The 13,955-nt window shown below is 42.5% G+C and overlaps 1 protein-coding gene across 1 annotated transcript in view; it reads right to left on the bottom strand.

The window, feature by feature from the left end:
* Positions 1 to 693: 693 nt before the first annotated feature.
* Positions 694 to 13,955, bottom strand: part of NDUFA10 (NADH:ubiquinone oxidoreductase subunit A10) — a 43,304-nt gene continuing 30,042 nt past the window's right edge. Inside the window, exon 10 of the mRNA XM_069782195.1 lies at positions 694 to 1,155. Within this exon, the coding sequence (XP_069638296.1) occupies positions 1,087 to 1,155 (69 nt within the window). The 3' untranslated portion in view covers positions 694 to 1,086. The remainder of the gene's footprint in view (positions 1,156 to 13,955) is intronic.

Below are 13,955 nucleotides of genomic sequence, written 5' to 3' on the forward strand. Positions count from 1 at the left end.
CCATAAAACATGGAAACAAAGAGCTAAGAGATCAGTGAGAAGAACCACATTTCTATCCCACTGCTCATTTATTTCAGTATCTAACCAGGCCCCAAGGCTCTTGTTAAAGGAGTCTTTTCATACTAGTTTTGATATGGGAAGGGGCATGGGCAAGACTTGGCTGCTTAATTCAAAGGCATTGCCCTGAATACTGGAATGCCTGGCAGCACTTTTACTCAGTGATTGAAGTAGTTAGCCCCTTGCTGGAAATGCAGAATTACTGCAGACTAAATCTGGACAGCATTGCTTGAACCAATGCCAAGGTGCCTCATTTCTGTGACTAACTAACACCAAATGAATAATTTCTTGAAAAAGAACTCCAACTTGGACTTTCAGGGACTTGCAAAAATAATAATTACGTTTGTCTTTTACACCCAACAAACATTTTGATCTATAGCACCCATTCAAAGGAAGAAGCTGTGAGTACAACTGCTGGCAATTATTTTGAAATTTTTTTTATACATTTAAGCACAGATTATTTTGCTGTTTAAATTGAGATCAACACTTACTTCCTTCTCTCAATGAACTTTTTTATGCTTGCCTGCTTTGATGCTGATATCCAGAGGCTTTCAGAACTTGATGCAAGCGTGGTTTTTTAGCATGTGCACTCTTCTAATGAAACTAATAAAACACCATGCATGACAGAGCAAGAAATTAACCTGGAGAGAGCCAGGAGGATACAGGTTTAATTTCTCTTGATTCAGCAAAACAACAATAATCCTGTATGATAATATGCCACAGTCTTGATGAAGAAAAAGTTCAGCATTGATCTTAAGTCTGCCCCTGTAATACCAGATCACTTTGCTATCACATATTGACTACTTGACATCCAAAGACAAAGCACCCTGAATTCACCAGGGAAGAACAAACCACAACAAAGTGATTTCCCTTCTAGGAGTCTATTCTCTTCTGCTATAGCTGGAAGATGATTTAACCAGCGTTTTCTTCGCACTACACAATTGATGTGGAACAGGCACACTGAACTCGGCTTCTTCTTCACTCAAGTTCTGTGGTCCATCGCAGGTAGGGCTCCAAAGGGAGCAGATTTCATTTCAGCCAGATCCACTTGTCACCAACTTCAGCGTTGTAGCCTTGCCTAAAATTGCGACCAGGAAGCTAGAGAAAGCAGAAAGTTCAGTCAGAAACATTTCTCTCTTCACCCTTTATGGAAATCTTTAGATTCTTTATGAAGTACCTCATTGTATCTGCAGAAATGCAACATTAAATACATGTTTACAACATAATGATGAAAACTTATAGAAAAATCAGTCCCTCTGAAAAAATTGAGCTGTGCAGTTGAAGGGGGGGGACCCTCAAAAAACACTATGCCATAATATAGATAAAAAGTAGGCCAATAATCTCAACAGCACAACAGCATATTCCCCCTGGATTCATCCAACTCTTCTCCCCTACACACCCTTGTTCCCAGTTTTAATAAGAGGTGACCCCTCTAACTGTAGCATGTAGTAGAGGAATTGAATCAGTCAGTAGAATCTCATGCCAAAATAGGCACACATTATTAAATACATGAAATATTTCATGCATGAAATACTGAGTTAATTACTACATTAAATTAAACCATTCAAATGAAATTGCATATTTAGCCTTCAAGAGCTGAACTTAACTTCATTAAAGCAAAAGCAATATCTGCCTGTCTTCATAAGCAAAGCCAGAAGCCACTACTCACTGGAAAAAACAAAGTTTCTTGAACCCCCCTACCCAAATTTCACTGTACCCTGGGACCTAAGCAACAGCCTTCACTTGCTGCCTCTGAACATCACTGATCTTTCAGACTGCAACTCTTCCACACAGACCCTTAACGCAACTGGGAGCAGCCTCCGCCTAGGCAGCTCGGACACACAGGTTAGCCTGACCGACCTTGCTGTACCCGTGGTTCCCAAACCAGAGCTCAAGGAACCACAGTGCTGCCGCACGAAGTCACCCCTCCGGCCAGTTCGTTGCACCTCAGGGTACATGAGACAGCAGAGGGCTGGGGACCGCAGCAGGAAGCCTTTCCTTCTGACAGCATCTCAAGAGCTTGGCCTGGTTGTACAGGCCGCAAGAGGATCACGAAGGAGCAGTTTGAACCTAGCAAACCAAGAAATGCATCGCAGAGGGAAAGGCTGGATAGACTGGAGCACTGGGAGGGGGACATCAGATGTACTAGGAAAGCTGGAGGGTTTGCACCCTCACCAGTGAGGGAAAGCAAATTATCATGGAGATAAGAGCAAATGGAGGTGAAGAGCAGTAGCCTAAACAGTCTTGGCATTTGGGAGTTCAAGGAGTTACGTCTAGTCCTGGAGACAACGATCTGTTACCTCTAAGTCTGTGAAAGTACACGAGACACTGAAGCACACAACCCCCTTCCTGGTAGTCCGTCTAGCCAGCCAAACAGGCGCCCCGTGACTAAAGCCTTCCACAAGGGTTCCAGAGGAAGAGGACATGCACAGCAGTGCAGATCGTGCGTCGGGGTGGAAAGCCAAGCCTGGCCCTCTCAGCCCACTGCCGTGTGCAGCCACATCACAAAAGCACTCAGGCAGCATTACAGACACAAAAAATTCAGCAGCCAAGCTGTTCTACCTTCAGCTGTAAAGATTTGGGAAAAGAAGCTGTTTAAGTAGCAGCCATTTTAAGGGATTACAGACACAGCACACAGGACTACAAGAGAAAGCCTGCCAGAACAGTTAAAATAGCAAACTCCTCTTACATAGCGTATGTGCTCTCTCTGCAGGCGAGGAAAGTGCTCTTCCAGGCCAAGCAGGCTGCATCAGGTCAGCAAAAGCACGCTTATGTGACAGAAGACTCAACACAAGTGTGCCAACAACACTGTCATCAAAATCATCTCCTAACAACTTGCTTTGCAAAAGCAACACAAATTTTTAGTGCAGTTTCAGCCTGAATAAACATAAACCAGGCTCCATACCCGCTAGATAACTAAGCCACAGGAACAAAACCTGCCAGCGACAGGATCAGTGCATAAAGTAGCTACTTTGGCAGTTAATCTGAACTGAGTGATCCTATGGAAGAAACAGATGTAGATACATTTCAACCTCTGAGTCTCAGGTGTTAAAGCAGTCCCCTTCAGATAGTACTGATCATGACCTCAAATGCCAGAGATGGTTAGGTCCTAGCTTCAAAAGCAGAGTCTATCTTCAGAACCTCTCTTCCTATCTCCAGGAGTGAAAAAGAGACAGAACACAGCATTCATCTTTGAGATATAACACTAGAATCAAGAAGCAAACCACCATGAAAAAGCAAATGTGTTTTGTGAGAAAGATTGAAGCAAGCAAAGATGCTATACTAAAATTCTTCCTTTAAAAATAAGCTATCCACTGGCAGCCTTTACAAGTAATTAAGCACAGGTCATCTGCTCATCTCCACACAAACACTGGTTTCACACAGGACCCTGTGTCCTGTGACATTTGTCCTGATGATTTTTCCTTTAAAAAAAAAATATCTAAGAGTATCCTGTTTGGGAGAGCTGCCCCTGCAGAGAGAAGCAAGACCCAGTCTTGATGAAATCTATACTCAGGCCACAAAACCAGCTATTTAATCCAGGATGAAGCCTGTCGTTTTGAGGAAGGGGAGGGTGTTGGGTTTTTTTTATTTGAAGGTCAGGAAATAAGACACTTCTTTCCCTAAAACATCAAGCTAACAGAAGATTTCTACCTCCTTCGTGAGACATTCCCTGCCCTGCCTTGTCACAAACCATTACAAGCCATTTGTGATTGGTTTTTCTAAGGTTTTTTTCATTTAAAGTTGTCTTTAATGTCTTGTCTAAATATCAGAAGAAACCATGCAGTCCTGTTAAGAGTTACTCCTGCTGAGCAAAGAGGAGATGTGAGATGGAAATAAATGATTACTATCTCTGCCCTGGAAATTTACAGTGGTGAGCTATGGAGGACATCAGACCTGCTGTGACCAGCCTGTATCTATTAATTCTAGCAAAAAAACAGCTCTCCCTGGTCCTCTCCAGGCAGCACATAATTGGCCCTTTGATACTTCAAGAGATTCCCAGATAACTAGATTATTAAAGCAACAGGAGCTCTCTGGGAAAATACAGGAGTTTACAGTTTCATTTCTGGGTAACTCTGCCCTCTTTAAAAGATACAATATCAATCCCAACAGAATTCAAATTCATTGTCCAAAACAAATTCCCCATGTGTCTTTGTTTAAAGACATGCAATACATCAAAGCAAATTTTATAATAAGTATTCATCCATACTCCATCGTTCACAGTGGGCCTTGGCAAAAGCAGTCGAGTTTTGGGATATGTTACAGCCAAGCTTTCAAAATAGCCCCAAAAAAATGGAAAAAGAGGAAGGCACAGTAAACAAATCCCATACTACCTAGCAAGCAGAACGATGTGAATTTATGTTCTGCACGCTATCTGCACCAGGTACAAGTAACATAGATGACTTTCTGAGAAGGGGCTCTTCAAAGCTCACTTTTTACAGCTGTGTCTGTTGTAATAAAGCTGCACAAATAGGAACGAGGTAGGTCTATCCCAGAGGGAAGGAAGCTAGTGATCTTTTAGCGCTTATTGAGCATTTGGAAAAGTACTGGAACAGGACTCATTCCTGTTCTTGCGGTCTTCTGCCTCCCCTCTAGCTCCTCGCATGCCCACCTCCTGCCAGAACAAGCTTTTGCTCTGTGTCACAAGGAGCCTGGATTAAAATGGCCAAATGAAAAGTGTTGCAGCAACATTGCACAGAGTGGCTGAACAGACTGAATAGCATGATGCCAACAAGAAGAGCTCCTACAGTACCCATCCTCTCATCTCTCTGCTGCACAGTCCAAGCCAGCTCTGCAACTTTGCTGGATCATTCCACAAGCTCAATCAAGCCCCTCACCCAGCAAGAAGCTATTCACTCCTTCTGGCTGGGTTAGTTTTCGGTGATTCTGCAAGCTCAGTCAGCCAAACACATACCAGACCACTGCAAAGAAGAGTGGTGGGAGCACCAGGGAAGATCTGGGGATGTGGGGCAAGTGGTAGGATGTGCTTCTTTTGGTGACAACAAATGGTTAAGTTGGTGCTCCAAACTGCACCCAGCTGAAGTTCCCAGCCTGTTCTGCCCACAGCTGCTTAGCCAGCACAAGGGCAGGGATGGGAACAAGCAGCCAGCCCTGAGGGTACTGGTATTGCAGCCAGAAAAGGTAAACCGTCCAGCCTAGAAAAGAGATGATGGAAGGGAGATAGGGCAAAGCTCTGCATAACTTGCCAGTAGCTGCGAGAACACAGAGCGGGACTGAATATACAACCGTCACTTTCAAGATACAGGTGCCAAACAAAGCCAGTGGCTTGAAGGACTCCTTGCTGAAGGATACTGCTGACACAAAATTTAGAGACTCTCAATGGGAAACCAGGCAACCACTTGGAAGAGAGTTGCATTTTCCACAAGACTTGTGCATTATGAGTAAGTTTCCCAGTCAGAATTATAATGAAAATCAGCAAGGCCACATCATTTGCATGTGGCTGGCACATTCACAGGAACACTCCACACGTTATCTTCAAATCAGACTTGAGTAAGACCAAAGAAAAGGTGTGACTTAATGGCCACGTTAAAAATAACAGTAGTGCATCCTATCACGGATGATTAATTATTAACAACACATTTCCACAGGCAAGTAAAAGAAGCAGTATGCAGGGTCAAATAAATCCTGAACTCTCTTAGGTCCTTCCCTGACATCAGCCCAAAGAGACCTATGGAACCACCAACATGTTTGTCCAGCACCAAGTGGCAGAGAAAGCAGTTGACAATTGCACCAAAGCTGAACCATCTTTCCCAGGAAAAGTAAGAAAAGCTGTGTCATTATCACAGCAGGCGTCTACACACACACTCTGCAACACAAGAATTAAGTCTCTGCCCTCAAAAGCTTACAACTAAAGAAGCACTGAACAAGCAAACGGGAACAGAGATCCCACTGGACAAACCCAACAGCTCACAAGCAACCCTGCAGCAGGGAGTAAGCCTGAGCTCCTGCAAGGTCACAGCCAAGTAACAGATTTTTCCACTCCATGGAAATGGATGAGATGGGGAATCAAGTCTTGGTCTGCTGCATTACACTGCACAGAACTTAAAGTTGGCAGCAAGGATTATCTCAAGAAGTATGCGATAAAATCCACCACACAGAGCATGAAACTAATGAAGTGAGCTGTACCCAAAGGTAGAGCCAGCTCAAAAGAATGAAACTGCTCAACTTTAAAAGAGCAATAGTAAAGAGATGAAAACAAGATCATCTCATCAATTAAATTCAGAACTCTGCCACAAAGTGTCTGTCAAAACTATAAACACGATGAAAAGCCCTATAAAGTGGTATAGGCTGCAGAGTAGCAACAAACAGCTTCAGCCAGCTGTTTGCTATATGCTGCAGCCACATTTCATAGCTCCTCAGAATAATTTCAAACCAGACATGTACAGGTAGAGCTCTGGAGAGTTTTAACAATCTAAAAAGGTCTACATCCATCAGTTTAGAGTCTGTCTTGTTTTCCAACATTTCAGGAGCAGAAAGAATTACCATTTTTTCCTTCTATTCCTGTGCTGCTTTGTACTAATGGCTGGGCTTCACAGCTAAAACAGATCTATAAATAGCATGTTTTGAGCAGCACTGATCAAAGAGCACTTAAAAACAGAGTCATTACTCTGCAAGCACAGGCTCATTCATCAATATCCAAACCTTTCCATTTAGTGGCTGTTTATAACAAGCATGATAATAGCACCTTCCATCACTGCTGTTAGCAAAGACTACTGCTTTTTCCAGTAGAAATCTTGACTTCCAGAAGTTTATTGCTGGCACACAGCTAAAATCTGAGAGACTCTAGGAACATGTAGCTTCATATATTGGTTGTATTCTGGAAGGGTTTGGTTCCTAAGTTCCAGAGCAACAGATAACAAAGGGGAGGGGGGTGTAATATGCCCCAAACGCACATTCAAGGTGTATATGGTTTGGTCTCCGAAGGACTGACATAGATGTTTGTTTACAGCTTGACTCCTGCCATTCTTTACACAAACAAAATTCTTAATGCTGTTAGCATTCATTATAGCCTAAGTAACAAGAGTACTCAAAAAGCTGAGGTTAAAACAATTCCAATTTGCTGAAAATGTTCAATGAATGTTATCCTGCCCTTCATTCATTCACCAAAAGATAGACAAGACAGTAGAAATCTTTTGGAAAGAGAAGTGTCCATAAGGAGGACAGCGTATTTCTTCAAAGCTGAAGTATTTTATTTCAAACAACGTAAAGTGAGCTTAAGCAGGAAGCTGATTTGTAGAAATAAATGTGACACGCAACTTGAACTAGAAACACCATGAACAATCTAATGTATATCTCTAGACTTGGTTTTGCAGGACAGCCAAGAAGAAATAAGCAACAGAGTACAACTAAATATTTTGTTGCAGCTTTTCTCCGCAGTGCCTACTTGCCCTAGTGACTATTCTCTGTAGTGGGAGAATAATATCCAATTTGTTTTTTCTCAGCAAATACGTTAGAAATGCCAGTTATCCACTACAGAGTGCAAACCTACTGCAGGAGAAAGCCAAGTAACTATATCCAAGCTGGATAAAGTGTTATACTAACTGTAGGCTTGCTTTTCTAACTGGACAGGTAAAATGCAAAAAGCTTTTTCCAATAGCTTTCCTTATGTTATGTAACTCAAGGTAGCAGCAGGTCTTAGGAATGGCAGATTCTACACTAAAAAGCCACAAAGCACTTCTCAGCAAAAAAATGCTATTGGGAAACAAGGAAAACAACATACTAATGCCATCCCGAGCAAAACTGTACTACCTCACCAGCACAGTTAAACACCTCAAACTGACACTATTTCATGGTTTAAGACTCATGGAGATGTTACCCCTAAGAAGCTGGAGCAAAGCAGGGAGAGCAAGAAATAAATCCAGGTATCCTTCTTACAGATTTGCCAAAACCTCTTCCTGATCTACAGCATGATTTTCAGTATATGATACCACAATGAAATTGTCCTCTGAGGGTTTTGTTTGTTTTTTTTTAAAGTTTCCTAGGAGATGCAAAAGAGTGGAGTGGGAACAGTTCACCTGCAACTTTTCTCCACTTTGCTTAATCACTAACAAAAAAGATCTTTCTTCTGAGCTATTTTCCTTGGGTTTTTATTTTATTTATTTTTTATTTAATGGAGGTCTACCCGAGGGATGACATTCCTACATCGGTATGGGATTGAGAGGGATTTGTGAGAGGGAAGATGTGTTCCCGCAAAAAAAAAATCATTTTCTTTCATAGGGCTCAGTAGCAGACTGTCACGTTTTAAATGGATTATTTTAATGCCAGTAGGATTTTACTGTCTTTTTGATTTACATAGGTACCCAGTGCCTGGGACACCATGGCCTGTCATCTAAAACAAAACAGACGCAACTACCAAGATCAAGATTTGAGATAGTCCCAAGGTCTCTCAGGTTCCTTCCCCCCTGGATCTGGGATAGATATCCCTGCTAACTGCCCATGATATTTTTCAAGGGAAGCATGGTAGAGAAGCTACACATTTCTAAAGCAGAATAGGGGCTGCTCTCACACTCTCTCTGTACATACAAGATTGGTGAGAGTGGAGGAGGAGTGGGAAGGTGGGAAGAGAAGGAGATCACATGCCTATTCCCACCCCTTTCCGGGTACCCTTCAAGAACAACTTTGTCATTCCTAGGTTTTAGTTATTCTTCAGGTCCTCCTGGTCTTACTGATATTTAGCCAGGCAACACCTTGTTACTTTAGAAAGGACTAAAAATATTTTTGCAGACATAAACCAGAAGGAAAAACTTTAAATTAAGCCTTTCCTAATTTATTGTGTGTCTGCTTTTATTCCTTCCTGGATTCAAGAGCAGACAGGGCTGGGCATTACAGCTGTCAAACATCTCCATTAAAATAAGAATCAGGAAGGGAGACCTTGATCCTAAGAAAATGAAAACTTCATCAAGCCAAGAAAAAATAGCAGAAGAGAGAAAACAGATGATTGTATCAAAGACAGCCACTGTGGTAACAATCACAAACACAGTGAAAAAAGATATCCTAACCTCCCCAATTCTGCAAAGGCAAGAGTACCATGGAAGACAATTCATGGCTTAGATAAGACTTATTGCAGCATTTGCACTTTATTATGTATGCATAGGTAATGTCCTCTGTGCATACAAGTAGACTTGGTCAAAGATTTTTATTTTTTTTTTCAGAAGCCCATAGCTTTTCTCATAACCCAAAATCTGCAGCCAAAGGCCAAGGTGTTGAGGACCCCACCACGCAGTATCACCACATTAAACCTCAATGCATCATTTTGACACAAACGCTCCCTGCTCTTGATCTAGACTCTGGCTTCCTGAAAGCTCAAGTATTTCTTTTGTAGTTCAGGGTATTTTAAATGGGGGATTTGCGTGTAAGCCAGGAATGCTCTGCACTCTCAGAGGAGATGGGAAAGCTAAAGGACATCCTAAGCCCCACTGTTTGCCAGCAGTCACCTTCAGCCCCTTGCAACCACAGCTGCCAAGAAGTGTCAGGGCTGCACTTCACATGCAACTTGAGCCACATCAAACCTGGAGAAAGTCTTCCCTTAATGTTCTCCCTTTTGTGATCTTCAATTATAAACACATGCTCTGACAATACTTTTATTTTTGGGTTGTAAGGCTGGGAGTTGACTAGTGTTTGCAGGCTCACCTTCCCATCACTCAAAAGCTCGCTGTGTTACAGCTATTCCCCTGCAACTACCTAAATAACTGGAGGCATGGCAGACATTGCACACTCGAGGATTTCCTCTCCTAAGGTTGCATCCTTATGAAGGACAGGGTAGTAAAACGCCTGGGAAAAAAGCGTGGGACTCTCCTCCCCTCCAACCTGTTGCCTCTTCTCCACTTGCTGCTATGCAAGACTGCAGGGGACTGCCAGTCACACACTCCCAGGTCCTGGGGCAGAAGGGAGGAGGATGAGGAGCACTAAACAAAGATGCAGCTTGACAAGGCAGCTGAGCTGGTGCAGCTGCTGTGGAAAGGCAACCACCCCACCCGAGCCACATGCTGCTGCTACTGCCCTTCCACAGCTCCGGTATTCACCTAGCCCCAGCAACCTGTTCAGTTTGGCAGTCTAGCTTAAGACTAGTCCAGGAATAAAAACAAAACCAAAAAAAACCAAAACCCAATCCCTGCTAGGTTAGCAAGCCTCGCCTCATGGTCAGCATCCCCATATTCCAAAAGCAGTCTTCCACAAAGGGAAAAGGATGGGGAAAATAAAATGAGAGCCTTCTCTTACCTTTCAATGGCATATTTATTTGCTGTCTTGAGTTAAACGTTAGGCAGAAAAATCTGAGCCGCTCATTTTGTCTCTGCTTAATATGGAGCTGCACGGACAAGGACGGACAAAGCAGAATCATTACCACCGCCAAATAAGCCTCTGCTTTCCTCACATGGTGAATACAGCACACATTGCTTTCTGCGGTGAGATAAACTTTGCACATTGCACAATTAGATGGTTCAAAGGAGGACAATGAGAACCATCAAGGAAAGGAGCCGATGGATGGAAGTTGAAGTATGCCAGGATCAGCAAATAGCCAGTGCATGGTGGGGGAAAAGCAATAAGAGGGTAAAGAAAGGAAGGGAAGCACGTGGCTCACCGTTTCAATGCAAGAGCAAAAGGACACTCCAGACTGAAAGATGACAACTAAAACTGATCTAAGAAAGCCCTACACACAAGCACATGCACTCACTGGAGCTGGAAGTCATATTGGGATATGAAGCATCTTTGAAGGTAGCTCAATAGCGTGGAATAAATTCTTCAAAAAATTCATCACAACTGTCTGCTTCAAGGGTAAGGTACACATCCCTGACTTCCTTTTTTCTGATTGTATAAATTAGGCTAACAAAAGATACAACATTTTGATATGGGACTTGCCTTAGTACAAAAGGAACTTCTAGGTGCCTAGGCCTGTCTTGTCTGAAGAAGAGTCTGTATGCCCAAGCATTTGGTCATTTTCTTTAATATACACACCAGCACATATGCTTGAATTCCAGTAAACTAGAAAGAGGATAGGATACTCCTCCCACTGCACAATCTTACCTGCTCAGAGAAAAGATGGGAAAAAAAAAACCCAAACAAATCCTAGAGCATGAGATGCAAGTCACAGTTTTTAGCCACTAATAAAAATAGCCCTTTTCTCCTTCATGATTTCTTAGATCTGTGTTTAAAGATGTTGGGGCAAGCCATTGGACAAACAGAGGAGCTGGGTTGCATGAACCAGGGTTCAGGTGAGTGGGCTAGCACAAATGCTTTCTGCTAGGACTGATGCAATGAGGAAGAAGACTAGGTTTTAACCATTTTGCTTTCACCTGTTCTAGTGAAGGAATTCACCACTCTAGCGCCTGGAGTGAACAGGATCAGCAAGCACTGGACTCCAGGCTCTGGTACACCTTGTGATAAGCAAGCCCACTAAGTTTTTTGTATTTTTAAGCACAAAGTTTATATAAATGAAATGCTGATCATTTTCTTATGATCTGCAGTGAAGGGAGAGGTGGCAAAGACTATTTTAAAGTTCTCCAGCTTTGTTTTCAGAGGTAAAGATGTAGGTGATGACTTGAATATGAATCTTAGACAGCTGCACTTTTATGTATACAGAAAAGAGCATGCAGATAAAAGAAGGCTTTTTTCACCACCCCTAGGAGATTCAGCAGGACTTGCCAACAGCATTTGGGAGTGTGAAGTACATAAGTACATTATTTAAGTACACTGATTCCATTAAACAGAACCATTTGTTTTCGTCTTCTCTGCAAACACATCTGCCTAAGTGCTCCAGCTTCACAGGGTGCACATGGAGTTTGGAGCATTATCCGTGGGGATTGTGCATGGTTGGAAGAAAGCAGAGAGATACAGCAGTTGTTAAGAAAGAAAAAAAAAAAAGAAAAAAAAGAGTAGTCAAGTCTTTACTAGTCTGACAGTTCCTAAAATAATGTTGCTTCACTTACGAATGAACACGCTTATCTCTGTGATCTACAGAACCTGACTAAAAGGTTACTTTTCCCTTGCCAGAAAAGCATCTTTAGAAGTTTATGAATGCCTGAACAGAACGGCTGAACTCTGCCAGATGACTTTATGGTAATAGAAGGAGGCAGAAAGCCACCTCCTCACATGTGAAAAGAACACTTACAGAAGAAATTCAGAGGATATACATAAAAAAGCAAGTTTCTAGTATTCAGAGCTGTATGTGGCTACCTCATTATTTTGCAAAAAGGCACACATACTAAAATCTTGGACTCTGAAGAGTGTTTCCTCCTCCTCTTCCTTCTCAGTTGCTTCTGACTAATGAATATTTTGAACAAAAACCACCTTCTGCCTGGAATTTGCGAATCCCTGAAAACCACCGTTATTAGGCAGCATGAATTGTGTGCATGCAACTCTCAAAAGCACAGGAGTTAGCTGCCTATTGGTACGATCAAGGATTTATGACTAATTATAGGATTGCTGAGGAAAAAATCCCCTACGCAAATCATTGTATTTATGTGGTAAACATCATTACACTAACTTTAAAAGCATGTATTTCCCACAAGGAAAAGTTAAAGTTCTGTAATTATACCATAATTAACTCTTTACTTAGAAGTCATGTGAGCCTAAAATCTTTATCTGTCTTCAAATGCAAAAGTGGTAGCACAGCTGTAACCATCCCTGCATAGACATGGGCAAGGCAAGGGCTTATGATTCCCTCTCGTTAGACCCAGCAACCTCATAGCCAAGATTTGTATGTCTAGAAGTTCATCTGCTTTTTCCGCTTGCACTGGTTGATCTCATGCTGTATTACCTCTGAATATAAGCCTTGTCTTACAAAGAAATTCACACCTTCATTTGCTAAACAAAGTTGAGGGAAACAACACAGGTCTTCAAAGTTTCAACACAAATAATTCTTGGAACATAAAACAGCAGGTGGGGCTGGTTTTGTGCTTCCCCTTCCAGTAGCTTACGGGAAGTAGCAAAACTCAGCATCTTTTGCATTGCACACCATCCCTACAGACAGCCCCCCCTCATCCCTGAAGGATTACACATGTCTAAGCATTCAGAAGAGAGAAAAAGAGTAGTTAGCATTGCCTGAATTTAACAGAATGTTTCATGAAATGTACAACTCCTCCTTATTCCAAAGGACATTATCACTTTCCACAGTACTTTCCTGAATCAGGGCCTAAAAGCGTGCCTGCAGAAGGGAGATTATATTTTGGCAATGGTTTTTTGCACTGACAGTGCTCAGCTTCTGCTGTCAACTAACTGGCATCGGGCAGAGCAATCCAAGAGCACAGCTTTCCTTCCCAGGTATTCATATTCCTACTCCTAAGCATCCCTTCGCTACATCTGCAAGGGAAGTCACAATTTTTCCTGGAAGCCAGCTATCTGATGAGCCAGGGCATTCTCAGTTTCTTGCCAGCACAAAGAGGAATGTGCTGTTGTACAGCTAGAGGAGAAAAAAGGCTTTCAGAAGTATTACCACTGGTTCTCAGCATGCAACACTGAGGTCACATCTAGCTGTGTGTCAGGCAGCCTCAGTAATTCCCAGCTCCACTGCAAAGTGACATTTCAGCCAAAAACCCCTATCATCTTTGGGAAGAAAGGCACTGTCAGTACAGATGGATGTTGCATGCTGGCGACAAGTCATGCAGCAGATCCTTCTGAAATATGTGCTGCACACACACAGACATCTCTTGGAGTAAAGGACTCCAAAACCCCTTAGTCTGAGCTTGAAGTTCTGGACTTAAAAATGTGATACCAAGAAGCACGAAACTCTGATAGGAATTTGTCAGATGGACCAGGGAGTTTTCAAACCCATTAAACAACCTCAAGCAGTACCAAGATGCTTTCTGCTACTTTAACCTTTAGCTTTAGCCCCTTTTACAAGCTGGAAAGACTACATCTCAAATGAGGCAGACCCAGGAGCCTCT

Source organism: Haliaeetus albicilla, chromosome 4 (genome assembly GCF_947461875.1).
Source record: "Haliaeetus albicilla chromosome 4, bHalAlb1.1, whole genome shotgun sequence".
Classification (NCBI taxonomy): Eukaryota; Metazoa; Chordata; class Aves; order Accipitriformes; family Accipitridae; genus Haliaeetus; species Haliaeetus albicilla.